General features: G+C 39.5%; 3 protein-coding genes across 3 annotated transcripts; 2 read left to right on the top strand and 1 right to left on the bottom strand.

The window, feature by feature from the left end:
• The first annotated feature begins 4855 nt into the window (after positions 1-4855).
• Positions 4856-5942, top strand: LOC141907843 (uncharacterized). Its single transcript, XM_074797585.1, has 2 exons — positions 4856-5813; positions 5908-5942. The coding sequence occupies exons 1-2, from the start codon at positions 4856-4858 to the stop codon at positions 5940-5942; spliced, it is 993 nt and encodes a 330-aa protein (XP_074653686.1).
• Positions 5943-12755: 6813 nt separating this feature from the next.
• On the bottom strand, positions 12756-14051 carry LOC141906774 (growth factor receptor-bound protein 2-like). The gene is made up of 5 exons (XM_074796138.1): positions 13930-14051; positions 13559-13712; positions 13378-13475; positions 13096-13218; positions 12756-12980 (listed from the first exon to the last, which is right to left on the bottom strand). Exons 2-5 carry the CDS (start codon positions 13634-13636, stop codon positions 12815-12817), a joined length of 465 nt encoding a protein of 154 aa, XP_074652239.1. The 5' UTR covers positions 13637-13712; positions 13930-14051; the 3' UTR covers positions 12756-12814.
• A 2142-nt stretch (positions 14052-16193) lies between these two features.
• Positions 16194-26644, top strand: LOC141906764 (integrator complex subunit 10-like). Its single transcript, XM_074796121.1, has 16 exons — positions 16194-16376; positions 16805-16872; positions 16956-17059; positions 17974-18113; positions 18625-18706; positions 19191-19340; positions 19831-19981; positions 20762-20925; positions 21206-21281; positions 21834-21982; positions 22484-22632; positions 23192-23245; positions 24245-24412; positions 24949-25114; positions 25380-25476; positions 26070-26644. Exons 1-16 carry the CDS (start codon positions 16209-16211, stop codon positions 26227-26229), a joined length of 2046 nt encoding a protein of 681 aa, XP_074652222.1. The 5' UTR covers positions 16194-16208; the 3' UTR covers positions 26230-26644.
• Positions 26645-26673: the final 29 nt, after the last annotated feature.

Consider the following 26673-nt stretch of genomic DNA (forward strand, 5'->3'; position numbering starts at 1 on the left):
CTGAGATGAATCGTTACACGCCTGGCCTTTTGGCAAGCAACCTATATTTTAAAAAAAAATAACGTGAAATTAGTAGTGAAATTTAGAAGTAGAACAATTCTTCACATTACTAAAATCGAAGAAATGATTTGAACCTCGACCCCGGATCCTTGCGATGGCGATGATAGACGCCCCTCGATCTTCGGACAAACAAATATATACAAGAGTTTTGGAAATAAATAGTGTATGTAAGAACAATATTGCTCGACTTCAATTGACTGGGTTTTTATCAGAATATAACTATTCAATATTATTTCTGAAATGTATTCATCTAATTAATTCGTTCAGCCGATAGACGCCTACTAAATGTTTACTGATAATTGTGAATTTTATTACATCATTTATGGAATCCTACGAAATTGTGTATCATTTTCCAAACAGATACTCACCTTCTGCTAACGCCACGGCACTGACCACAATCGCAACGATTCCACATATGCGAGTCATTGAATAAGCAAACATTTTCTTCGTCTAGGATTTGAATTGAATATATGCTACTATAGCAATTTGGCATTGCGGGGAAATCTCAAATATTCTGATTATTCAACAATTTTGAAGAATTGCTGAGAATTATTCAATGAAAGGTGCAACATCATAGAAAAGAGACTCCATATTTTTTCGAATAGAATAAAGTCAACATTAAAATCATGGAGTCACTTTTCTATATTTAACCCCTTTCGATGAAGACTTTTGGGAATCCTTCAATACAGTTAAAATGGACCAGAAATAAATGTTTTAGGTCCACTGCCAGTCATTCCTGGCTCTTATAAGGTATTTGTTAGGTATATACCATCGAAACTGACTGAGCTAGGCCACCAAGGTCCGGTTTTATGGACTGGTATTATCTTTTAACTCGGGGGGCCAACTCAATTCATATTCAATTCGGATAACCCCCGGGTTAAAGATAATACCAGTCCGTAAAACCATCCCCCGATATGCTCTCGGGTCACGTAAGTTTCCACGACCATCAACGTTTTTAGAAATCATGAAGGTATGAATATGTCTTCACTGCGCTTACCTTAGTCGCTTCTTCCAACGTGTTCAACTTTCGTAGTGAAAAATATCTAGATTTCTCGAGCCAAAAACAGTCGACGAATGACTAAAACATATTGCGTGCGACATTCTATACGTTTCAAATACAAATTGAAAAATTGAGAAATTGAACTGATTACACAGCTTGATATCGATTGGAACGGATCGTATTTGTTTAAAGGAGTTTCAGCTTTATCCGCCATGCCACCAGAATTTTCTGTCAGAATTGAAATTAGGTTTGCGATGCTCGACAAATTTGGCCCGAGCCCGATCCGTGCCAATTTGGCCCGGGCCAAATCGTCTCCAAGTGATCGCGGCTTATCATTTAGGGCAATAGGCCTTCACTCATGTACAGCCTCCTGGCTTGCCCGTTGTCCTTTCTCCTTTTCACGAATTATCTAATTTATGCTGTATTTATGAATTTGTGTGAAATTTATTGTAAATAGGAGATAAATAAAGAGATATTTCTGATATCCCAATTTTCATTATTATTTCATTATTACCATCTGAGAAAATGAACTACAAACGCCAGACATTAGATATTTTATCAGCTCACTTTCAAAAACTGATCGTCCACACTTCACATGTGTTCAGTGCTTCACCTGAGACATTTCTAATTGAAAATGAACTACAAACACCAGATATGAGACATTTTATCAGCACACTTTCAAAAACTGATCGTCAACACTTCACATGTGTTCAGTGCTTCACCTGAGACATTTTTAACTGAAAATGAACTACAAACACCAGACATCAGACATTTTGTCAGAACACTTTCAAAAACTGATCGTCCACACTTTACATGTGTTCAGTGCTTCACTTGAGACATTTTTGATTGAAAATGAACTACAAACACCAGATATTAGACATTTATCAGCATACTTTCAAAAACTGATCGTCCACACTTCACATGTGTTCAGAACTTCACCGTAGATATTTTTCATTGGATATAAACTAAGAAAATCTCACATCATATATTTGATCACCTCATATCCAGAAAATGGTCGAAATATCCTGCGCAAGAGTGTGATATTGATTGCCAATACGCGAACATGATAAACGCTTAAACACTTCGTTCGAGGTAGTTATCGAGGCCAGTTTTAATCAATAACATCATCGTTAATCTAATTCCATACAGTTATGGGGGTTTTTTAAATAGTATCATCGATTCCACACAAATATTCATATATGCGGTAGATATTTTAATCTCGCTTTTTACCCGAGAATCGGCCTAAATATCAATCTCTTATCCAGCGATTTTGTGGTCCAACTAAACAGACTCTGCAGCAGTTGGATTTACATTAATGGCCTAATTATCGATGAGCAGTTTATTCTAATTCATAAACCGGCTACGGGAAGAATAATAACACGCGTCAGTTCACCAAACAACCTTCTTATCTCACGTACAAAATCTAACTTTGGTGATCGTATTTTTCGGCTTCTGGCCCCAAACTTTGGAATTCCCTCCTGGCCTTGCGGGCTTGAAATCACTGGACTCAATCGATAGTTTCAGCTCAAAACATGGTTGTTCCACAAACACTTTGGAGAAACAGCGCTTTGAGCTTGGCATGGAAAGGCGCTATATAAATATTCTTTATTATCATCATTATCATTATCATTGCCGTTGCCGTTGCCGTTGCCGTTACCGTCACCGTCACCGTCACCGTCACCGTCAACTTTACCGTTACCGTTACCGTTACCGTTACCGTTACCGACCGTTACCGTTACCGTCACCGTCACCGTCAGCGTCACCGTCACCGTCAACTTTACCGTTACCGTTACCGTTACCGTTACCGTTACCGTTACCGTCACCGTTGGTCGGTCTAATCTTGGGGTAATCATTATCATTCAGCATTTTATTCACGTAGTGACGTCACCTGAATACATGTAGAAAGCTAATAATGTTCGGTGTATTTGGTATAGATTGAAACAACGTTATTCAGGGATAGGGAATTCGTTTTTTATATAATTGATTATCAATTCATTTCAGTTTTCATCGGTTGTGTTGACACTCGAGGAGCCCCGCACTCTGTCAAACTGGTAGCACATGTATTTGCTCATCGATTCATCATGAGTTTCTAATCGATCAGAAATTAGTAACCAGAACCTCAAACGCACTAGGCGATTGGTATACGTGTATTTGCTCATAGATTCCCGATGATTGCTAATCGGTCAGAAATTTCAGTAACCGGAAACTTCAGCGCAACAGGTGAGTAAATCGGCTGACATTTATTCGATGGTGAATTGTTTAGATGTCGCTATCTAGTATACAGCAGAATAAGCATTTCTAGATTCCAACTGATGGAAATTCTAATGTAAGCTCAATAAGATTCGCCTTACCACCGATACCGCCGAAAGACTGACTTTTTTAATCATTGTGTTTTTAAGGTGCTAATCGTCAACCGAGCTCCGGTACTGCGGGTATAAAAGTAATAGTGCAATACAATACGATACAATAGAGAACAATGCAGTACAATCGAATACAATGCAATTCAATACAATCGAATACAATGCAATTCAATACAATCGAATACAATTCAATGCAATACAATCGAATACAATGCAATTCAATACAATCGAATACAATTCAATGCAATACAATCGAATACAATTCAATGCAATACAATCGAATATAATGCAATTCAATACAATCGAATACAATGCAATTCAATACAATCGAATACAATGCAATGCAATACAATCGAATACAATGCAATTCAATACAATCGAATACAATTCAATGCAATACAATCGAATACAATTCAATGCAATACAATCGAATACAATGCAATTCAATACAATCGAATACAATTCAATGCAATACAATCGAATACAATTCAATGCAATACAATCGAATACAATGCAATTCAATACAATCGAATACAATTCAATGCAATACAATCGAATACAATGCAATTCAATACAATCGAATACAATTCAATGCAATACAATCGAATACAAGTCAATGCAATACAATCGAATACAATGCAATTCAATACAATCGAATACAATTCAATGCAATACAATCGAATACAATGCAATTCAATACAATCGAATACAATGCAATGCAATACAATCGAATACAAGTCAATGCAATACAATCGAATACAATGCAATTCAATACAATCGAATACAATTCAATGCAATACAATCGAATACAATGCAATTCAATACAATCGAATACAATTCAATGCAATACAATCGAATACAATTCAATGCAATACAATCGAATATAATGCAATGCAATACAATCGAATACAATTCAATGCAATACAATCGAATACAAGTCAATGCAATACAATCGAATACAATTCAATTCAATACAATCGAATACAATTCAATGCAATACAATCGAATACAATGCAATTCAATACAATCGAATACAATTCAATGCAATACAATCGAATACAATTCAATGCAATACAATCGAATGCAATGCAATTCAATACAATCGAATACAATGCAATGCAATGCAAAATACAAGATACGATACGATACGATACGATACGATACGATACGATACGATACGATACGATACGATACGATACGATACGATACGATACGATACGATACGATACGATATAACACAATGCAGGTGATTAAATCGGGGATTTTCTTTTATTCTGTACTACGGCCTTCCAGTTTTTCCACATCCGCCCCGTAGTGGGCGAGTTATCTGTGCAGCTATGATTGGGCGATGGTTAAAAACGTTCATATAAAAAACGTCGGATACTTATCATTATAAAAGCCGTTCTATTCGCGTCATTATTTTGTTTGTGACAACATGGCTCACAACGAGGCTCACAACATGGCTCACAACGAGGCTCACAACATGGCTCACAACACCACCATCAATATCACTGATAATCTGAGCGCCGCGATTTGTCCAATCAGAACCGTCTATGTCCACATACACTACATATACCTACTCGGTATTGGTCCGCTATGCGTAATTGGACTGAATTTCAACTGTTTAATTTTCCTGACAATCCGACACCGGCAGGTGCGCGTTTCCGGCAACCAGACGAACTCGTTCTTGTTGCAACAGTTAGCGATTAGCGACGGTTGTTTCCTGGTGATTTCATTCGTATTTTTCGTCGTGCGACATTTGTACGAGCGACTGCGCAACGCCGGCGAGTTAACCGTCTACAAACTGAACGATACAGCGATCGGTTATATTCTCTTCTTCGCTACGATATTTCCGTATTTCTTCGCCCAACAGATCCGCAGTTGGGTCGTCGTCACGATGTCCGTCGATCGATTTCTGCACATTCGTTTCCCGTTTTGGGCTCGAAAATACGCCACGGTCCAATTGTACAAAACCGTTTTTACGGCCAACATCGCGATATCGGCTTTTGTGCATTTATTCACGGGGTACCTGACTCACGGCGTCGTTCTAAAACCACACCGGTGTCTACCGGGCCGGCCTAGGTATCTCGGAAAATTCTATGGCTTTGTCAGTTGGGATATCATGAGAAAGTACAATAGCATAACCTATTTTGTGTTTCTGATCGGCGTTCCGCTATTGGTCTTATGCTGCGTCAACATTTTGCTGATCTCAGCAGTCCGGCGTGCCGCCAAACTATCAAAGTCGCTTGCCGCAGAAGGCGATTCCTCCTCCGGCGAGGCCCGGGCGCAGAATCAAGCAACATTGATGGTGATCGCTGCCGTAGCTGTGTTCATATTATGCGAAAGCCCGGCTTGCGTTGATCGGGTTGCCGGGCTTATCTACGCGTTCAAAGGTGTGTCGAATTTTCTTAACTACGCACGAAAAATCAGCCTTTTACTGGTGATTCTAGATTCGGTTCTGAATTTCCCGGCTTACTGTTTTTTCAGCAAAAGATTTCGTAGAGACGTCCTACAGTGTATAACAATTCGGCATTAGCATTTTAGCCACGCCAGACAGGCCTTCCGCAGTTATGAGTTAATAATGTTAACTCTAAGCGAGAATAAATTCATTTTCAATTAGTCAATGAGTTAACTCCCATCTCTGCGATGGTGCCGGCTACCAGAAGTCGAAAGTTCTTCACTTGGCTATAGATTCTTAGGTATGAGGATCCAATCCAATATAAATACCATAGATTCGGTATTTTCAAGACGCGAGACGATGTAGATCAGCTATCACTGACCAACAACGTCTATGTTCAGTGCTCAGTGTAGTTTGTTAGGTCTACCAAATCGCTGATAATCATCGGATCGGCTCATGGTGGTATGTGAGAGTATCCGATCGTGATACTATCAAACCGCGCACAGCTTTACTGACTATACGTCCAGTATTGACTTATCAATTTGTTTACAGCGCGCAAATTTCCGACCCAAAGCGTACGAAATCAATTCTCATGTGGATTTTTCATTGCTTGGTATTGACGTTTCAAATTGAATGCACCGTCTCAATTTGCGCTCCGAAGCGCGCGAAATTAATTCTAATGTTTCTCATGCAGTTCGTTAAATCTGGTGTACCATGTCACGTGCTCATCATTCTATCTGACACATCTACGGTTTCAGCTTGTATACTCCTATGGCAATTGCAAAGATATCAAGGCAAGGTGTTACGTTTCAAAACATTTATTTATTTTTCGCCAATCGTAGCACAATCTGCACCCCAATATAACTAAGCTATGAGAACAACATTGCCCTGCAATATGCGCGACAGGGGCCTGACACAAAAAGCTTTGGACCCCAGTATCCTAGCTGCCTAGTTTACCTACATACCGGGGCCCAAAATCTTTACTGGTCAGGTCACTATGCACCGTATAAATTCACATTTGAATACGACGCGTGCATGGTGTGACTATGGCATTTGCTAAAAGGTACGAATGCTATATTTGAACGGACGATACAGATGACTCTGAAGGCTATTCTTTCGAAACCTTACGAATAGACACTTCGAATAAAATTTGGGAAACCAACAGTTCAGAATGGGTGAATAAACAAACTAACAAAGAATTTACTTTTATTTTGAAAAATATCATCACATTTGCATTCCATAACACATCCTCCCCCGGCAGGGATTCGAACCTGATGGCATCGAGATTCCCACGGCACGAAACCCTGCCATAATCGACCGTGTGCGCAGATACATGCGCAGTTCAGATGATGTGATTTTTAGCCAATCAGAAATCCCGTTTTATTTTAGCCCGGGTTTTCCCATTTATAGTTCATCCTTGAAATTTGCCTCAACGATTATACAACGAGCAATCTGATTGGTGCCGCCAGTTTTCGTTCGGAAAGCTGCGCATGTACCTGCGCACCCGGTCTACTGATGCAGGGGTTCGTGCCGTGGCTGAGTGTAGCGATGCCAGGTTAGAGTCCCTGCAGAGGGAGGATGTCCATAACATAGAAATAAAGAACAATTTGAGGATTTCAATTCATGCCTCCAACAAGTGATAAAAGTCGATATCATTTATTCGAAGAGAACTCATTCGGTAGAAAAGAAACGATGAAAATAAGCAGGACCAAGCCCAAGGGCTTCATTTCAACCGGCATTGAATTCTCATAATTTATTTCTAGCTTCTGTTAAAGGTGACAAAAATTGTCGTCATAATAAAGAGATGTTAAAATGACAACCAAAATATAGCTAGGACAATTTAATGATTATCATACTGTTCACATTTGTCAAGAAACTGTTCCTCTTTTTTTCGATAGAACCTCGATTGGTATTTCCATAGGAAAGCATCAACGTTTGATTGTTGCTAAAACTTCATGAAACGATTGGAAGGTTTTAACGTGAATCATATTTATTCTTATACAACAATTATAGAAAATGCCAGATTACGTGCTGGAGGAATTATAATGTAAGTTCCTCAAACACGTGGACTGTATATCAAAAATAATCCAACCATGGACGCATAAACTAGGACGATTAACTAATTAACACTGTTCATATATCCTCATTTACCAAGAAACTGCTCCTCTATTTTCAATAAGACCTTAATTGAAATCCATCGTGGTATACAACTTCATTTGGGCCTTTGAAAATATCAAAGCCATGAGAATAGAACATCTACAGTTCTGTAAATACTCGCAGAATACCGCCTAACGTTATGGACCCATCTGGAACTCTGGTGGTTAACGTTATGAAATACTATCTGCTCTCAGATTTTTGGTACTATTTTTAAGGCGCATCGGACTGGTCAGTCGTCCGTAAAAATCTTAAGATACATTTAAATGATTTCCAAAAAAAATTGGTTTCCAAACAAATGTTAAAAAACATAGCCAGTATGCACAGAACTGTAGGTGGCGCCCACACTTTTTGGCCAAGTCAAGATTTTCAAAACATCATTAAAATCCAAAAACGAGAATATTACGCGTATTAACTTTTTATTGCGTCTAAAGTCTTAAGTTTATTAAAATCTGAAAATCTATGTCCACATATTTTCGCAAATACAAATTTTTTAAATACCGAATACTTAAAACGTTTTAGCTAACATTATTATGACGCCAAGGGAATATAAAATGAACCACTATTTCTAAGATTGATTGATAGAAGACTAAAAGACCAATTCATCCAATCAAGGCAGGTTGATATGGAGAACAGGTTTATATGTCATTATCACAAATCATTCAAGCTATACTTAACTAACTATGCAAATTATCTGAACTTTAGTTCACAATATCATGTTTATATTATATCTCAGTCTAGACGTAACTCAATCAACCGATGAGTCAAAACCAGGCGGTGGATGCGATCATTTAAACAGCGTCACCAACCTAACTATGGAGCGTAGATTTTATGGGACTAAGAAGGAACTTTCAGTCAGATTACGAAATGACTCTGTTTACAGATTTGTCTCCACGAAAACAGTTCACCCAATCAATTTTAAAGTATAAGGATGCTATTCTATCGAGATATTCAAACGTAGATAGTTCCTTCTCAGGCCACAGAACCCTAACTATCCTCACTTCAATTCCATAAATAAATCATTACAAGTAGACTGTAATCTGGTAAATTTCGTTAACTACATTTCCAACTATAGACCAGTTTGTAAAAATGCGATGTGTAAAAATAAAACAGTTCTTCACTATACTTGGAAGTCCACTTTTGTCTCTGTTGCTCCTCAAGTGTTTATAAGATTCACTAGCTGCTCTTCAAGTGTTTTAAGATGCACTAGCTGCTCCTGAGTCAATGTTTATAAGATGAACTAATATCTTTGCTCCTCCGGAATCAGTGTTTATAAGTTACACTATTGTCTCTGCTGCTCCTGAATCAGTGTTTTTAAGATGCGCTATTGTCCATGCTGCTCCTCGAGTGTTGATGGAAACCGCTACTGCTGCTCGAGAAGTGTTGGTAGAAATCCACCATCATTTGTTGAAGAAATCCTTCGTTGGGCGATAACTCGCTGCTGGCAGCACTACTTCTCATCTGGACGTCTGCAGTTTTCATCGGGTTCAGTAGTCGTCTACTTTTGGTTGTCGTTTACTAATCGAACACCATTATTTTCAGGATAGAGTTTAGCTGAAATAAGAAAAAAAGAACATCCTTTGACGCAGACGATCCTAACGAGCATTGATGATAATTTACACGATTATTTGAATTATACTGGACGCCAATTTTTTCATACAGGAAAATTCATCGAAATTGACTGCAGTTTAAAAGTCCAATAATTTATAGTAGTTTAGTAGTTTTATACATCACTGTTTAGACCAGTAACGATAGAATATAAGGCTTGATTCAAAATCAGTCGTACGGACCGTTACATGTAAATTATAATACAGCAAATTATTAGACAATAAAGAGGTCTGAAATGTCTATACTATAAGAATTTCCGAACATTTAAACCCATCTCTATTCTAGATATTTAAACAATACATATTTTTAGCTATAGTTTATTTCAGCAATTTGAGTGCCTATATCCTAGTAAGCCTACTAGTAATTACCCTCTATTGATTAATTATAACTGACCTATTTACATTTCAACAATCAGACAAGAATATTCATATGGGACTTCACGAGTAATATTTGGTGCAATGATTGTCTTAGATATTAATTCACTAATAACCATATACCGGCCACAGAGGTTCAATCTTCAATTTATATTAAAATTGAGATACCAAACTTCACCAGCGCCTCTGTTCTCTGCAGTGCTATACGCATCCTGCCCTTGATGCTAACTCAGAAATAAAAAATCAACTTAGCTTTTTATGAAGACTGCCAGGTTCTGTTTCAAAAGGTCTCTTGGTGTTTTGTTGATGAGTTTTATTCAAGCTTGACTCTTCCATGGTCACTTCTGGTCGGTAGGGTCTAGATGGCTAATGTATCTCATGCTGGGCCTTTCCAGATTCAAGTTTAGCTGAAATGAGAAAAAGAATGACATTCTGTAGTCATACAATTCTTTGATTAATTGCAATTTACATGTGTATCAACTTAACTTTCTTAAGATTGCCGAGTTCAGTATCGCCTTAGTGTAGCATCCTTCCTCCGTCATCTTCTTCGTCATAGTCTTCTGGGGGAGTCCTGAAATGAAAAAAAGAGAAGAGCGATGAAAACCTGGTACGGAACAAAACTAATGTTCGAAAGCTTTTCAGCTCTCCGTCGCCGGTCACATGTCGAGAACACCAGACAATGAGCCAGCCAGGAATATACTACCCTCTACACGCCCTCACACAGAACGCGAAAACCAGAATGACAACGCCCCACATTCCCCATCTAACTGCAGGATGTACTGGGCGACGTCAGTAACTGACACACCTGTAAAATTGCTCGAAACACAAATGGCGCAGTACAACCAGCTTGACCGGGTGAGATTCAGGATCTCAACTAGCACCCAAAAGCGTGACAAGAGACTTCATCCACCGACCGAGGTTGTCACAAGGACACAATGAAACTAGCACTCACAAGCCGACGAGAGACTTCATCCACTGACCGGGGTTATCACAAGGACACAATGAAAACTAGCACTCAAACTAGAAATCAAAGAGCGTGACAGTAGAATCATCCCTCAGCCGACTCAGAATACCAGAAACAAAGAGCGTGACAGTAGAATCATCCCTCATCCGGGCGGTCACAAGGACACAATGAATGCTAGTAGCGTGACAATCCAGTATAACCACTCCATTCGTATCCCGCGCAATCCCGCAGATATGCCCGTTATTGACATCACTCAGCACACTTTGTAGATAGGTGGGGGCAGTGAGGCCTCGTCATCCTGGTTTTCGTGTTCCGTATGAGGGCGTGTAGAGGGCAGAATTTCCTGACCGACTCTTTGTCTGACATCCTCGACACATGACCGGCGAAGGAGAGCTGACGCTTTCGGACGTTAGTTTTGTTCCAGCAAACGTTGAAATTCGACAGAGAAATCGGCCCTGAAAAATAAAACGGATTAGACGCTGAAAAACAGTATGGATTAATAAACACAGAACAGTACAGGACAGCACACGGACGGACAGTAACACATAAAACATAAAGACGTCGTTCCTCGCAAAGGAGGAACCAGCTAGTAGAGCGCAGCGTAATCGCGAGGATGATCGCCGGGATGATCGCCGGGATGATCGCCGGGATGAACGCCATATTCGAAATCCTGTCAGCACAGTGTGAAGATCAAGAGATGAATGACTGGCCTAGTGATTCTACTCACCGTCGACCGGTGGCGTATTTCAATATTTACCAATAGGCAGCCGCGCTGTTGTCTCTACTGTTGAAAGGCTTTACATTGAAGTTTGCTGACCGTTCCGCTGTTACACACGCTAGGCGATCGTGACGTCACCTCTGTAATACATCCAGCATATAGACTGGGCACACAGGTACCATTGAAAATTGATCTATAGAAATATCTCTGAACATTTCGAATTGTCGAAGTTACCGCATGATAAAACACTGACGCGACGTCACCACCTCTATACACCCGGCATCTGGATATGGTATGGAATTCCTGGAGGGACATGCCAGTTGCTAGTTGCCAGTTGCCAGTAGCCAGCTGCCAGTTAGTAGAAGAGTTTCTGGTGGATCCTCGCTTGCCACTGGCTGTCGGACCGTGACTCTGAAATTTCCAATTTTGTATTTCGCCTTTCAATTTGATGTCTGTATTGTATGGAAGACCTGGAGGAACATGCCAATTGCTTGTTGCAGATTGCCAGTTGCACATTTTTCAATCCGTCCGCCATTTTTTTAATATTTTACCATTTACTCCATATCAAGCATGGATAATATCAATAACACGATATAGCCATTATCAGTAACAGGTTTTCAGGCAAAAAAAATCAGTTTTAGCCAGTAAGGAATTGTTTCTGATGATTGACACCGGGGCTGTGAATAGCCTACGGCTACTAAACACCGACCGGAGCCGACTACGAGACCATTACGTACTCACGATTCTTTTTTCACTTTAAAGCGAAATTAGACTCGAACATAAATACAGAAATTGCAGGCAAAATGTTAACCGTTGGAACCGACGAAGAAAAAGCAGTACTGAAAGCAATGAAAGAGACATTTCCATATGCTACTGACTCAATTGTTATGCTACCGACTTAATAGAAAACGTAAAACGGCATTTGCAACTCAAAATTGGGGTGAATGATAAAATAAAAGATGAAATAGTCGACACTTCATTTGGTTTTTAGTAGGAGCCCGGGCGTGGGGCTAGTCTGACCAAGACTCCGAATGCGGCCTTAGCAACGAACCGAAAAAAAGCAAGATAAAACAAGAACACTTAGTTTCATTTATTTCATAGTTTCATATTTTTTCTATGAAGGTTCTATAATTCTAACTAGATTCTAATTGTTATTTCTCTTTGCACATCTGGTCGGTTTAATCCCGTTTCATATCTTTCAAATATATAGTTTCTGAGCGAGAAACAGATGCGGCTCGATGGTATTCAACTAGCTGATTGAGTGAATTGAATTTCACAACCCAAAGAAAGTACTTCCCGGCACCATCTCTCAAAACTTTGAAATGTTGTACATCGCTCTGGTATCTGGAAATACAAAATGATCGTACTTACTACTTGGGATTTATCACTGCCAAATGTAAATACGAACGAGTGAATAAATTTTAAATGAAATGTTCGAAAAAGAAATAAAAAAACTTACTTAACAGAAAGTGCGAAATCGCCCTCTGTTGATTCGCTGTCTCGAATTAAAAAGGCTCCGTCGTGCGGTTGGCTTTTCAATATATCCTCAGCGACACTGCGTGTAATTCGACCATGATACCATCTATAACATTAATAGGCATCTTCATTTTTCAATGTGTTCCACCGAAAACTATGGGGAGCATGACGTGACAACTCAAATTCTGCCAATCAAGCAGCTCTGAGACAACATAATCTTTCTTTGGAAAATAATTCTTCGAAGTGAAATTGAAAAAAAACTTACCCGTTTGGTTTTACCTGAACATAATTAAGAGGTATGCGACCTTCCCTGCCAAATTGTTCAGCAGTTGGCCAATGGCTATCGTCATGATATTTTAAAATCTGGATTCGATACACAAATATAGAGTTAATTCGAATAATCAATAAAAAAAACCAGATAACTGCATTCCATATTCGTTCTCTACCTTTAAGATTGATCCTCTGTTGAAACCGAGTTCATCATCATTGGCTGGCGTAAAATCGTGTAATGCTACGGCTTCCATTATGCACTGTATGTACTAGTACACACAAGTTATAAAGTTATTCCATACGCGCAGTACAACACAAGGCACGGATTTACTTTATGATTCGATTCGATATATATAAATATATATATATATATATATATATATATATATATATATATATATATATATATATATATATATATATATATATATATATATATATATATATATATATATATATATATATATATATATATATATATATATATATATAATACTAATCTTAATCTTAATCTTAATAAGTGAATTGTCAACCGTGATCTACCCACCGCGACGACGGGAAATTAAGCATTTGCTCAGTCTTGTAACGCGAAATATATGTGTGTGTATATATGATATATGTATTACATCTAATCATATCTGCCGATATAGTATTTTTTGTTGAAACTTTCCAGCCATGCATATAGTCTCATATAGTCGCATATAGTATCATATTACATGTATATCTGCTTTTATATCAGTGCTTTATATCAGTGCTATCAGTGCTTGTTTATCAGATGTTAATGATTATAAGGGTTTCTGCTGCTTTCGCAGAAGCCCTCTTGTAATTCTGTTGATTATTATTATTATTTTAATAAATTTTCCACTTTTCAGCCGAATATTTTTCATAAAATGTAACTCCTCTCAGATTCGACTACCAACAGCTTATAAACGAAATTTTCATTTCTGTCAGAAATATAACTCAGCGCCTGACCATTTCGAATTTGCGTATAGTAATCTATTATGAATTAATCCCGCAAAATTACCGGGTCTAAACAGCGACAAAAATAACGCAAAGAATCGTCATCCATTGATAAAAGTACACCCCGAAAAGCCTAAAATTTACCGGACGACCTTGAGCGTTAACTCAACCGTAAATCACGGATTCGGACTCACATTAGTCCGGACACGTCAATTCTCGCTATCTGATTCATATATGAGCGATTCAAAAAGCCGCCATTTTGTTTTCGCAAATCACCTAATCGGACTGATATAGTTCCCGATCCGCCATTTCATGTTTTTGTTCCATCTATCGCCGCCATTTTGTACCATCTTCCGTTTGGCAGATGAACTCAACATTACCTAGACTGGTCGCCGGATTCGTGGTAGCATATCAGACGAAGATGAGGAACATCTCCTTCTGCATTGCACAGTGTTTAATATCAGGCGATCTAAACTATACATGGGACCTTGCCAGATTTTCAACATTTGATTTTAATCTTAACTGTAATTCGGACAAAATAGCCTTTCTATTAGGCAGTAACGACCGTGAAATCATGAAGTATATTCAACAGTTATTTCTGACTGTTCTTGTATTAGGAACTTGAAATTGTTTGGTGTACTACCGAAATAATACCATAATTTCTCTGTATTTTTGATTGTTTTGTAACTTGTAACTATTTTTGTACCTTTATATCACATTTTCTTTCAGTTTGTTTCTCTATTGTAAACAATCCGATAATGTTATGTTCATTAAGGAACAATAAAGTTTATTGTATTGTGTTGTAATGTATTGTATTGGTCTCTACTTTCAGCATAGAACTATAACGGAATTCCGTTATAGTTCTATGCTTTCAGTTAGATTCTGACTGCGAATGCAGGTGGCGCAGAATTGGACAGGCGACCAGTCTAAACATTACCTTAATCGCTTCAAAGACATGCCACATCAAGTTCGAATTCCGACAATGCAATAATTTTGTTACCTATAATTCCCTCTTTGTGATTTAAGTAAATTAATGTTCATTGAATATACGTTGTTAAGGTCGTTTTCAAAGTTGTTATAGTTCAAACATATGTATAATATGTAAACTATCCCTAATAAATGAAAACAAAAAAAACCTTTTTTTAAAAATTGTTGTTTATTTCTAAATGCAAATTCCTCATTTAACAAATTGTAAGTAGACCAACCTACCGGTAGTATTAACTAAATTATGGATCATCATGCGCAAGGAGAGCATGTGCGACAGACTAGTTCATGCAACTGCCACCAGGAGCCTTTGAAAGAACCATATCTTCGGTTGAGCCATTTTGGTACAACGATACTTTTTACGTGGTAGCCCTTGTATATAGCTGGGTCCATATATCCAGCATATTGTTGACCCAGGTTGCGCTTCTTGGAAATAAGGCATATGTTATGAACTGTAGAATTATTTCGATGACGCTTCCCAGTGCGATATATGAACCAGTTAGGCAGAAACCCGTTATCGCTGCTATGCAGCTATATTTATTTTTTTCACACTTTGTAACATGTATGTACTTATAAATGTCAGTCACTGAGTGCATTTGTTTATACTGAATAAATATTTGAATTGAATTGTAATGATTACATTAGGTTTCACTAGAAATACTTTTTCGACGAGCTGCGTTACGAAAATAAACACAGATTTTTTGAAGACATGTTTGAATTGGATATGGATTTTTGAATGATATTTCAGGGAGTTTTGTGTATAGCATATGAACCGGTTTGTTACGCCGCAATCGTGGCGACGCGAGTCCAAGCTCCGGGAAGTAGTGATACCGATATGGAACAGTTTTTCAGTCCAGCCACCGAGATTTTGCGAAATCAGAAATGGCGGCCTCTACAGCTGATAAACAACAATCAGGCCCAGTCGGCGCCGGTAATAATGAAGAATGGATGGTTAATCGAGCTCGACACAGTCTCAGAACTGATCCGTGCGCCGCTAAATCATGGCTGTTAACCGCTCGAACGATGTTCCCCGGTAACTTCCAAATACAGGTACGTTTCTTTAAAAAAGCCGTTCGAAAACTAGGGCAGGCCCTCCCCCTGTCCCCCCAGCGCACAGCAAGCTTATCTCTTATCAGCTTATCGTTCGCGGCTCAGTTAATTTCATCATAATATACCGAAATCGATAATCGTCACCTGTTCTCTCCCTCCTCTCTCTGATCGGTTTTCGCCCACCTCCCCCCCACCCCTGTTTTAGTCTGGCACCCGTCTCCTCTCCCCTTGTTTTCTCTCTCCGTCGCTGTCGGTACTTAGGAGGAACCTCTCACTCTCCTCCCTCAACCCGCCAACGAAATTGGCCCGCCATTTATACCCGTAGTCATTATCAGTCATATCGAACCAGGATCGGCATTTTAAAGTTAGATTTCATCGTTAGATAGCCTAGGCCTAATTAGTTTTATTTTTTGTTTTTATTTTTCCAGTTCGAAGCTTATACGATCGAGAAAAACGAGAAGAATCTTCGAGAGGCGGCGAAATTACTGCAAGAAATGTACGTTTCATTCGTAACATGAATTTCACAGTTTCGTTTTGCGTTTGATGAAAAATTCTCATCGTACTTTCACGTTTTTTCAGGTTTGCTAATTTCGCCAATGAGCCGCAATTGTGGACAGAAATAAAGGCTATCACCGACGCTTTGGCGGCTGAGGTGCTGGATTCCAAAACACAATTCATGATTGGTAAAGATTAAACCAGATACTGATCGTCCACACTTCACATGTGTTCATTGCGTCACCTGAGACATTTTTAATTGAAAATTAACTACAGATATTAGACATTTTATCAGCACACTTTCAAAAACTGATCGTCCACACTTCACATGTGTTCAGTGCTTCACCTGAGACATTTCTAATTCAAAATGAACTACAAACACCAGATATTAGACATTTTATCAGCACACTTTCAAAAACTGATCGTCCACACTTCACATGTGTTCAGGACTTCACCTGGGACATTTCTAATTCAAAATGAACTACAAACACCAGATATTAGACATTTTATCAGCACACTTTCAAAAACTGATCGTCCACACTTCACATGTGTTCAGTGCTTCACCTGAGACATTTCTAATTCAAAATGAACTACAAACACCAGATATTAGACATTTTATCAGCACACTTTCAAAAACTGATCGTCCACACTTCACATGTGTTCAGGACTTCACCTGGGACATTTCTAATTCAAAATGAACTACAAACACCAGATATTAGACATTTTATCAGCACACTTTCAAAAACTGATCGTCCACACTTCACATGTGTTCAGTGCTTCACCTGAAACATTTTTAATTGAAAATGAACTACAAACACCAGATATTAGACATTTTATCAGCACACTTTCAAAAACAGATCGTCCACACTTCACATGTGTTCAGTGCTTCACCTGAGACTTTTGTAATTGGGAATGAACTACAAACACCAGATATTAGACATTTTATCAGCACACTTTCAGAAACTGATCGTCCACACTTCACATGTGTTCAGTGCTTCACCTGAGACATTTCTAATTGAAAATGAACTACAAATACCAGACATTAGACATTTTATCAGCACACTTTCAAAAACTGATCGTCCACACTTCACATGTTTTCCAGATTTGGTATCCCTGATTCCGCCCGAGGTTCAGTGTCACATGTTATTCAAGATGGCCGACGAGACGCACGATATAATCGAACAATGTCGCCTGAAACTGTTGGCTCTCGCTCGATTTCCACATTTACTCTCGTTACACGGGGTAAGTAGAATCCTCCAGGTGTCGCTAGTGTACGGTAGGACATCAACTACTGCGACAATAGAGTATTCTACTAGTGGCAAGTGAGGATCTATCAGGTGTCGCTAGTGTGCAGTAGGACATCAACTACTGCGGCAATAGAGGATTACGCTTTTGGCAAGTGAGGATCCACCAGGTGTCGCTAGTGTGCAGTAGGACATCAGCTACGGCTGCAATAGAGGATTCTACTAGTGGCAAGTGTGGATCCACCAGGTGTCGCTAGTAGTTACTCTTCAATTTAAATTAAAATCAAATTTTCTTCTCTGAGTAAATCAATTATCACTGAAGACTATACCAGTACACTGACAGTAGATAAGTGTGAGTGTTTTTCGAGGCCTGTTCGACGATCAGATTTGGATTCGCAATTTTAAAAATTCTGACCTAAAAATCGAAAATTGAAAATGAACTGATGAACTGAACAACACCGCCTGGTAGCATGATGCGGTACTAACATTAATGTTTTTTCTATTTTCAGACTGAACTCGTCGACACTTTGATTTCAACGGAGAAACATTCGCACCAACAAACCCCTCTCAACAGCTACCGGAAATACCTCGGTGAATACAGCTTATTTTAACTTGTCTTCAGAATTTCAGATATTTTTAACCCATCTAGTGCGTTTACCATACTATGCGAAGTTTACCCGCTCTATGTAATATTGCACCTACACCGCAGTGCGGTGTATCCATCTAATTATGAATTAGTCAAAATCCCTATTGAAAGGAGGCAAAACCTATCACATTATAGATATTAGCGCCTAATGATACACTGCACTGCAGGGTTGCACAATATAGCAGTATATCCATTACACACCGCACTGCAGGGTAGACACAATATAGCAGTATGCCTCATACACCGCACTGCGAAGACACAATACAGCAGTATATCCATTATACACCGCACTGCAGGGTGGACAATATAGCGCTATGCCTGTTACACACTGCACTGAAGTGAAATTTACAAAAAAAATCTCCAGAAGCTATGGGGTATTAAACAGTCGACAATAACAGGTTGAACAAATTCTAAATTGTGTTCTTGCAGTTTGTGATGTGTTGCCGCTGTTGTTGAAATCGGCGAATTTGAATCTCGGTCACAAAACGCTGTATCGCTGGCTTCAGAAATCCATCGATTTCTACGTGTGCTACGCGACGCGACCGGCGCCACCTAGTGAGCTGAATGACAACACTTCAGGTTTGTATCTATTTCACCTAAAGTTAGAACCACTCAGTCTCAGGGTGCGGCTGCTTAACCTGCAAATCAGGGAAAGTCGGGGAATTTTCTTTTGTTGAAGATAGTCGGGGAATTTTATTTTAAAAGGAAGCTCAGTCAGGATATTATATGAACTTTGAACTAAGGGACAAATGAAATTTTTATGGATATTTTCTAAAAACAAGGAAAAAAGAAAATGTTGGGTTTCTTTTTTTTCGAGGAGTATATGTTGAGATTGCTAGATCACTTGAAAAACAGTTTCTGTCTTTGTCTTACACGTATTTGACTGTTAATTGCTTGAATTCTTAGCAGACCACATCAGGGAAAACAACATGCCAGGGAAAAGTCAGGAAAAAAGTCCATTAGTGGCTAAAACTGTTTTAGAAAAGTAATTCTGAAATTCCCTGATTTTCCCCTTTATTCCCTGATCTGTACGAACCCTGCAAATGCTTTACCAATGTTTATTTTGTAGATGTGTTTGCTGGACGGCGCGGTTCAGTGATACAGGGTCTCACCGAGAAAGAAAGCTACATCTCGAACCCGTGGAACAGTTTATACGAAACGATGCATTTAATAGGATTACACATGGGCTGGCAGAATACGAACCTGCTCGTGAAAAACAGGTACGCGAAAATTACCCCCCTCAGAAAATTTGCTGTCTGTACCCTGCACCCAATCAGACAATCTGCTGCCTGTACCATGCACCCCCTCAGACAATCTGCTGTCTGTACCCTGCACCCCCTCAGACAATCTGCTGTCTGTACCCTGCACCCCTTCAGACAATCTGCTGTCTGTACCCTGCACCCCTTCAGACAATCTGCTGTCTGTACCCTGCACCCCTTCAGACAATCTGCTGTCTGTACCCTGCACCCCATCAGACAATCTGCTGTCTGTACCCTGCACCCCTTCAAACAATCTGCTGTCTGTACCCTGCACTCCCTCGGAAAATCTGCTGTCTGTACCCTGCACCCCTTCAGACAATCTGCTGTCTGTACCCTGCACCCCATCAGACAATCTGCTGCCTGTACCCTGCACCCCTTCAGACAATCTGCTGTCTGGACCCTGCACCCCTTCAGACAATCTGCTGTCTGTACCCTGCACTCCCTCAGACAATCTGCTGTCTGTACCCTGCACCCCTTCAGACAATCTGCTGTCTGTACCCTGCACCCCATCAGACAATCTGCTGTCTGTACCCTGCACCCCATCAGACAATCTGCTGTTCTGCACCCCTTCCGATAATCTGCTGTCTAAACCCTGCCTGTCACTCCCCCTAAAACTGCTGTCTGTACCCCTGTTGGCATCCCCACTGTGATTACTGGGTCCTAAATCACCGGTATCCCTTGCATTCTAGCCCCTGTTTCATTGAAATAACTGACTGTTTGTTTGTTGATTTCTATTTACAGTGTTGAGTCTCGATGGCAGCTGGCGTTTCAACTTTACCGCGACATGAAGCAGAAAACCGGCGCGGCGTCCGTCACCGCGAAACAGGTTCTATTCTCGTGTATGGTTCTGCTGTTCGAGTGTTTATATCAATATTGCAGTATGAGTTATCCGGATCAGTTCGCCAGTGAGTTCAATCGCTTTTATTCGCAAACATTTCAATAGCTTTCTTGTAATCCCGTCTGAGATTTCTATTTGATTCATATCTACGTTAGACCTGACTACCTAATACTATTTGAGAGTAGTTACTGCTACTCTTTCGAGAGCTTTATTACTGTAAAAAATATCAGAATATTCTCAAAATAACATTTTTATTCAACCTTTTATTATAATCGCTTATATTCGCAAGAATGTTTTCTAAGCTATAACTACTCTTCATCACTATTTTCGATGTCGATGTATTTCAGATAATGCCGCCCCCGGCAGCCCATCACTGGTTCTAATTGAAGCAATGAAGGCCAACATTGATGAACGAACAATTGAGTAAGTGATGATCTTACGGGCTAACATAGATCTGCTTTAGAAATGGGCCCCATCCGCTGTGGGCCGAATCCCCGAACTAAGGGTCTGTGTACTGTTGGACACGTAGAACATCCATGGAATATTTGGTGTTGATCTAATAAAAACTCGTAGAGTAGCTGTGATAACTGGGTTTAGAATAAATAACTAGATGAGTAGTGCTATATAGGTTAACTATTTATTTGACGTATGAGCTTTGGCTACTAATGAATGGAAGCTTCTATACATTAGGAGCGAAAGCTCGCGCGTCAAATAAATAGTTAACCAATATAGCACTACTCATCTAGATATTAAGATATCATCTAGAATATGGGCCCTATCCATTGTGGAACGAATCCCTGAACTAAGGGTCCGTGTACTGTTGGAGTGATAGAACATACGTGGAATATTTGGTGATGATCTGATAAAAACTGTACGATTAGTTGCGATTCATAGTGCAACTGGCCCCATGAGCTTAAGAGAGTTTGTTATTTTATTATCGTTTATTTTTCATGAATTACGCAATCTACGTTCCAGACCGCGGCCGAAGAAACTGCGAACCGAGTCGCAGTCGGTTCCGAGAGTTCACGTTTCGAAGTCGATCGTAAAAGGCGACGAGGTCGTGTTGTATTTACAAACGGCGTTGAAATGTTGGGACCTGCTTCACACGGAGGAACTCGAAAAAGGTGCGAAACGATCGCTTGAAACCAGTCATTACCGAAATCTTTTCTTCCGACGCTTATACGATTACTCAAATTAATTAACCAGGGTCGCTATGACTCCTGATTTCCTTAACCCTTTCAGTGCTGACTAATTAATACCCTATAGTGCTGGAGAAAATTTGAAAATTCTAAAAAATTCCACCCTAGTGTGTTGAACAATGGGAATACCACTATAGTGCGTCTACATCGCAGTGCGGTGTATCGTTAGTTACTAGTATTTCACTATGTTTGACACTTGCTGCCATTTTTCAATAGAGATAATTACAAATTACTAATTACATTAATACACCGCAGTGCGGTGTACTAGCAAAATCCATCACTGATTTATACACCGCACTGCGGTGTAGACGCACTGAAAGGGTTAAAAATTCCTTCAAAACGAATAATTCTTTTACATGTGCTTAACCCTTTCAGTGCGTCTACACCGCCTTTTAATCCGACTGATTCGAATTTTTTTCTCTTAAGATTTTAACAGTTTGTTACATCACTGGCGCTCGGACGGCTGGACGTGGTTTAAATCGTTTGATGTTGATCGACTGATCTATCAGGGCAAATTTCTCGAAGCAGTCGTCAGGATACAAGCGCTGCCCGCAACGCAAAAAACATCCACCCAGGTAAATTACCGCGTGGATCCACTTGTCGTTTATTCTGAACCTGCTAATACAACGTGGAAGAACCCAGTTCCACAGTTGTGGAATAAGATCCAAGTTCGCCAGTTGTAAATTCAAAATCCAGTTTCACGGTTGTGGATTCCAAACCCCAGCTCCAGAGTTTTTGTTTCAGAACCAAGTTCCACAGTTGTTGATTCAGAACCCAGTTCCCCAGTTGTAGATTCAGGACCCAGCTCCACAGTTGTAGATTCGGGGCTCAGTTCCGTTATTGATTCAGAACTCGATTCCACAGTTGTGGATTCAGCCCCAGTTCCACAGTTGCAAATCCAAGATCCAATTCCACAGTTGTGCATATAGAACACAGTTCCTTCAGTCTTGCTTGTGAGGTTCGTCGTCATGACTCTTCAATATTTAGAAACTAACCGATTCAAAAGAATTAAATCTAACACAGCTCCAGAACTGAACCGATACGGGATATGTGGAACTGGGTCCTGCTAGCAGGCTGTATTTAAACGAGGTTGAATTTTCAAGTCTTTAATCTAATGAGTTTGAATAATTGTAGATATGTCGCAGTATACAGTTAGCTTGCTGCCACTGCTGTCTGGGCAACCGCGGGGTGAGTTTCAAAATGTTTCCTCAAGTTTTCCACGAAAAATTGCAAGTTTAACCCTTTCAGTGCGTCTACACCGCAGTGCGGTGTATGAATCGGTGATAGATTTTGCTAGTTCACCGCACTGCGGTGTATTGATTTGTAATTACTAATTATCTCTATTGAAAAATGGCAGCACCTGTCAAACATGGTGAAATATTAGTAACTAACGATATAAATGAAGAAATCCCACACTTCGAATTTGAAATTATACTATCAAATTTATTATTACGTAACCACAACGTTTCTGCTGTTGACTAACATTCATTCCACCTGATGACGGCTGTTAGTCAACAGCCGAAACGTTGTGGTTTCGTAATAATAAATTTGATAGTATAATTTCAAATTCGAAGTGTGGGTTTTCTTCATTTATCTACAGTTTACTCGGATTATAGTGTTTATTCGACAACTAACTAACGATATACCGCGCCAGGGTGTAGATGCTCTTTAGTGCTATTCCCATTATTCAACACACAAGGGTGGAATTTTTCAGAATTTTCAAATTATCTTCAGCACTATAGGGTATTGATTAGCCAGCACTGAAAGGGTTAAAGGTGGTTTAGTTTGAATTGTTGTCCTCATCGAAAACATTAAGTAAACAGGGGCAACTAAACCATGAATTGAGTTTAACCCTTCCAGTGCGGTGTATAAATCCACAATGGACTTAGCTAGTACACTGCATCACGGTGTAGTGATGTAATTAGTAATACATTTCTATCACTATTCAAAGATGTTAACGTCTGTCAGACAGTGAACGATGCACTGCACCGCGGTGTAGACATACTACAGCGGTATTCCCATTAATAGAACCCACTGGGGTGGAATTTTTAAAACTTTCAAATTAGCTCCGGCATATTTGGGTATTAATTAGTCGGTAATGAAAGGGTAAACTTTTTCTTGAAATCGTACCCAGGCTTCAATTTCCTTTTAACAATTAAGTTTTTGTAAAATGTGATTATTTTCTAGCACGCATGCGATGTCCTGTTGAATCTGGTCTCCTCGTTGCCGACTCGAGAATCCGCGCCGATTCAAACGCAGTTCGCACAAGGCGTGGGGCGCCACCTGTGGCTACTGCCGTGCATCGATGTCGAGATTCTACCGTATTGTATCGAAATGTTAGTTTCATCGCTGAAAGTGAGTTTCAATTGAAAATTATTTCTCAATTTTTCTAGCTTCTGTCATCGATCACCTTATGACATCATCAAAATACTTACCATTGATATGATCTATAGACACTTTTATGAAACATGGCTCCCTCCATAAATCCCCCTATGACATCACCACATTATCCACTAGTGTTTTGATCTACTGGCTCTTGTAGATTAAGACATCTGCCTCCATAAATCCCCCTATGATGTCACCGAATTTTCGACTAGTGATTTGATCTAAATGTACTTCTAGAAAAGATGCCATCATTAGTTCTCCCTATGACATCATCAAATTGCGTACCATTTTATCTATAGACACTTCTAGAAAAGATGACCACCTTCATAAATCCCAAAATGACATCATCAAATATCTACTGATAAGACTGGATAGGTGTATAAGAGTTATTGAATTTGATGATGTGATAGGGGGATTTATGGAGGCAAAAGTATTTTCTTTGTGTCTATATTAAATTTAAATTCGTATGATTTGAAATTTGGCAATGGATTTTGTTTTTTTCACAGGAAAAGGCGTTCTCCAATAAAGAGTACAATGACATGTGTTTGGGTCACATGCTAGTTTTACTGCAATACGATTGGCCGAAGCAGCAGACGTTATTCGACCAGGCGATGACTAGAATCCGGTCCCGAGGGTCGTTCACTTACAACATATTCTTCAACTACATCATCAGTATCCATTTTCAATGTTGAAATCATCTTTTCAGTGTAAAGTTTAAGAGCAGCTTTTCTAGGTAGAAACAAATCGAATTTGTCAATTTTCAGTCAAAATTAGTTGATTTTTGAGCAATATGGTGAAATTTTTGTCAAAATGGTTCAAATTTTGAGCAAAATTGTGAAATTTTTCATAAAAGATGAATTTCTAAAGTTTTTTTTTCTGGTTCCACTGGGCATACTGATTTCCCAGTTATTTTCTTCGTAACCATCTATTTGTTCAGATATTGATATTTTGGAGGAATTCGCTTACGTGAAAACTAAAGAGGGCGGAAAAGTGACATTAGACATTCTACCGATCAGTACTAAGAGTATAGCACAGTAAGTTTCAATGGGAATTCGGGGGTTCAGAGCGCTCCACTCCTGACAATTGATAGTTTGAATCCCGACAGTGACAGGTTTCTTTCTGTAGTTCTTCTCTGCACTCTCCATGAAAGTGACAGATATTCCACTCTGAGCTCTCCACCCCCGATAATTGATAGTTCAAACCCCGAGTTCTCCAACCCCAAGATAGTCTGAACGCGGAAAGTGAGTTTCTGTAGTTCTTCTCCGAGCTCTCCACCCTGACAAAATGATAGTTTGAATCTTTTCACAGTGACATTTTTTTCTGCTGTTTTAAGTTTCCTGACAGTGACAGAATTTCTGTGTTTTCTTTTCGTGGTTTTTCTTTAAACTTTGATCGGATAACTTGAATTATGACAGTGACAGAGTTCCATGGTTCCTGTCTCCCTCCCTCCCTCTCCCTCCCTCCCTCTCTCCCTCCCTCTCTCTCTCCCTCCCTCTCTCCCTCCCTCCCTCTCTCCCTCCCTCCCTCTATCTCTCCCTCTCTATCTCTCCCCTCCCTCCCTATCTCTCTCCCTCCCTCCCTCCTATCTCTTATCTCTCTCTATCTGAATTTCTGTTTTCTCTTACAGACAAAGAACGATGACACGAGGTGTAAATAAAGGCGTGCAAGAAGATTTCCACGCGTCGTTGATGAAACAAGTGACTCGTAGTGACGAGAACGTCGAATCTCTCATCCGGCAATTCTTGTCGGAAGAACGTGAAATACTTAAACAGAATCTGACCTCGTGATCTCAGCCGAACATAAACTCGCTTCAACGGGTTTGTGATCGATACAGAACATCGGTTTTAAGTCGAATTCAGGATCCAGTCCCACAGATCCGGACCTGTTTCATCGGTGTGAGTTAAATTCGGAACCCGGTTCCAAAGTTATCATTTGCAGAGGGCGGATCTCGGACAATTTTTGAATAGATCCTAAAATATGCAAGTTCCAATGAGGATGAGTGCTCAATTGGCCAAGTTTAGCTATTTCTGTCGTGTCGAAAAGGACAACCAGACCAAGGACAGCCAAGGCAGACACCACCCTCTAAATCCACCCCTGATTAGCTGATTTGAACTCGCACTGAATTTATTAAATCTTCAGCTAATGTGTTGTTCAAACTGCGTTTTGTAAATACGTGTACAAACAAATAAGTGTAAATAAATCAGTTAGAACTGAAAGGAAAAATTAAATAT

This window comes from Tubulanus polymorphus, chromosome 6 (genome assembly GCF_964204645.1).
Source record: "Tubulanus polymorphus chromosome 6, tnTubPoly1.2, whole genome shotgun sequence".
Classification (NCBI taxonomy): domain Eukaryota; kingdom Metazoa; phylum Nemertea; class Palaeonemertea; order Tubulaniformes; family Tubulanidae; genus Tubulanus; species Tubulanus polymorphus.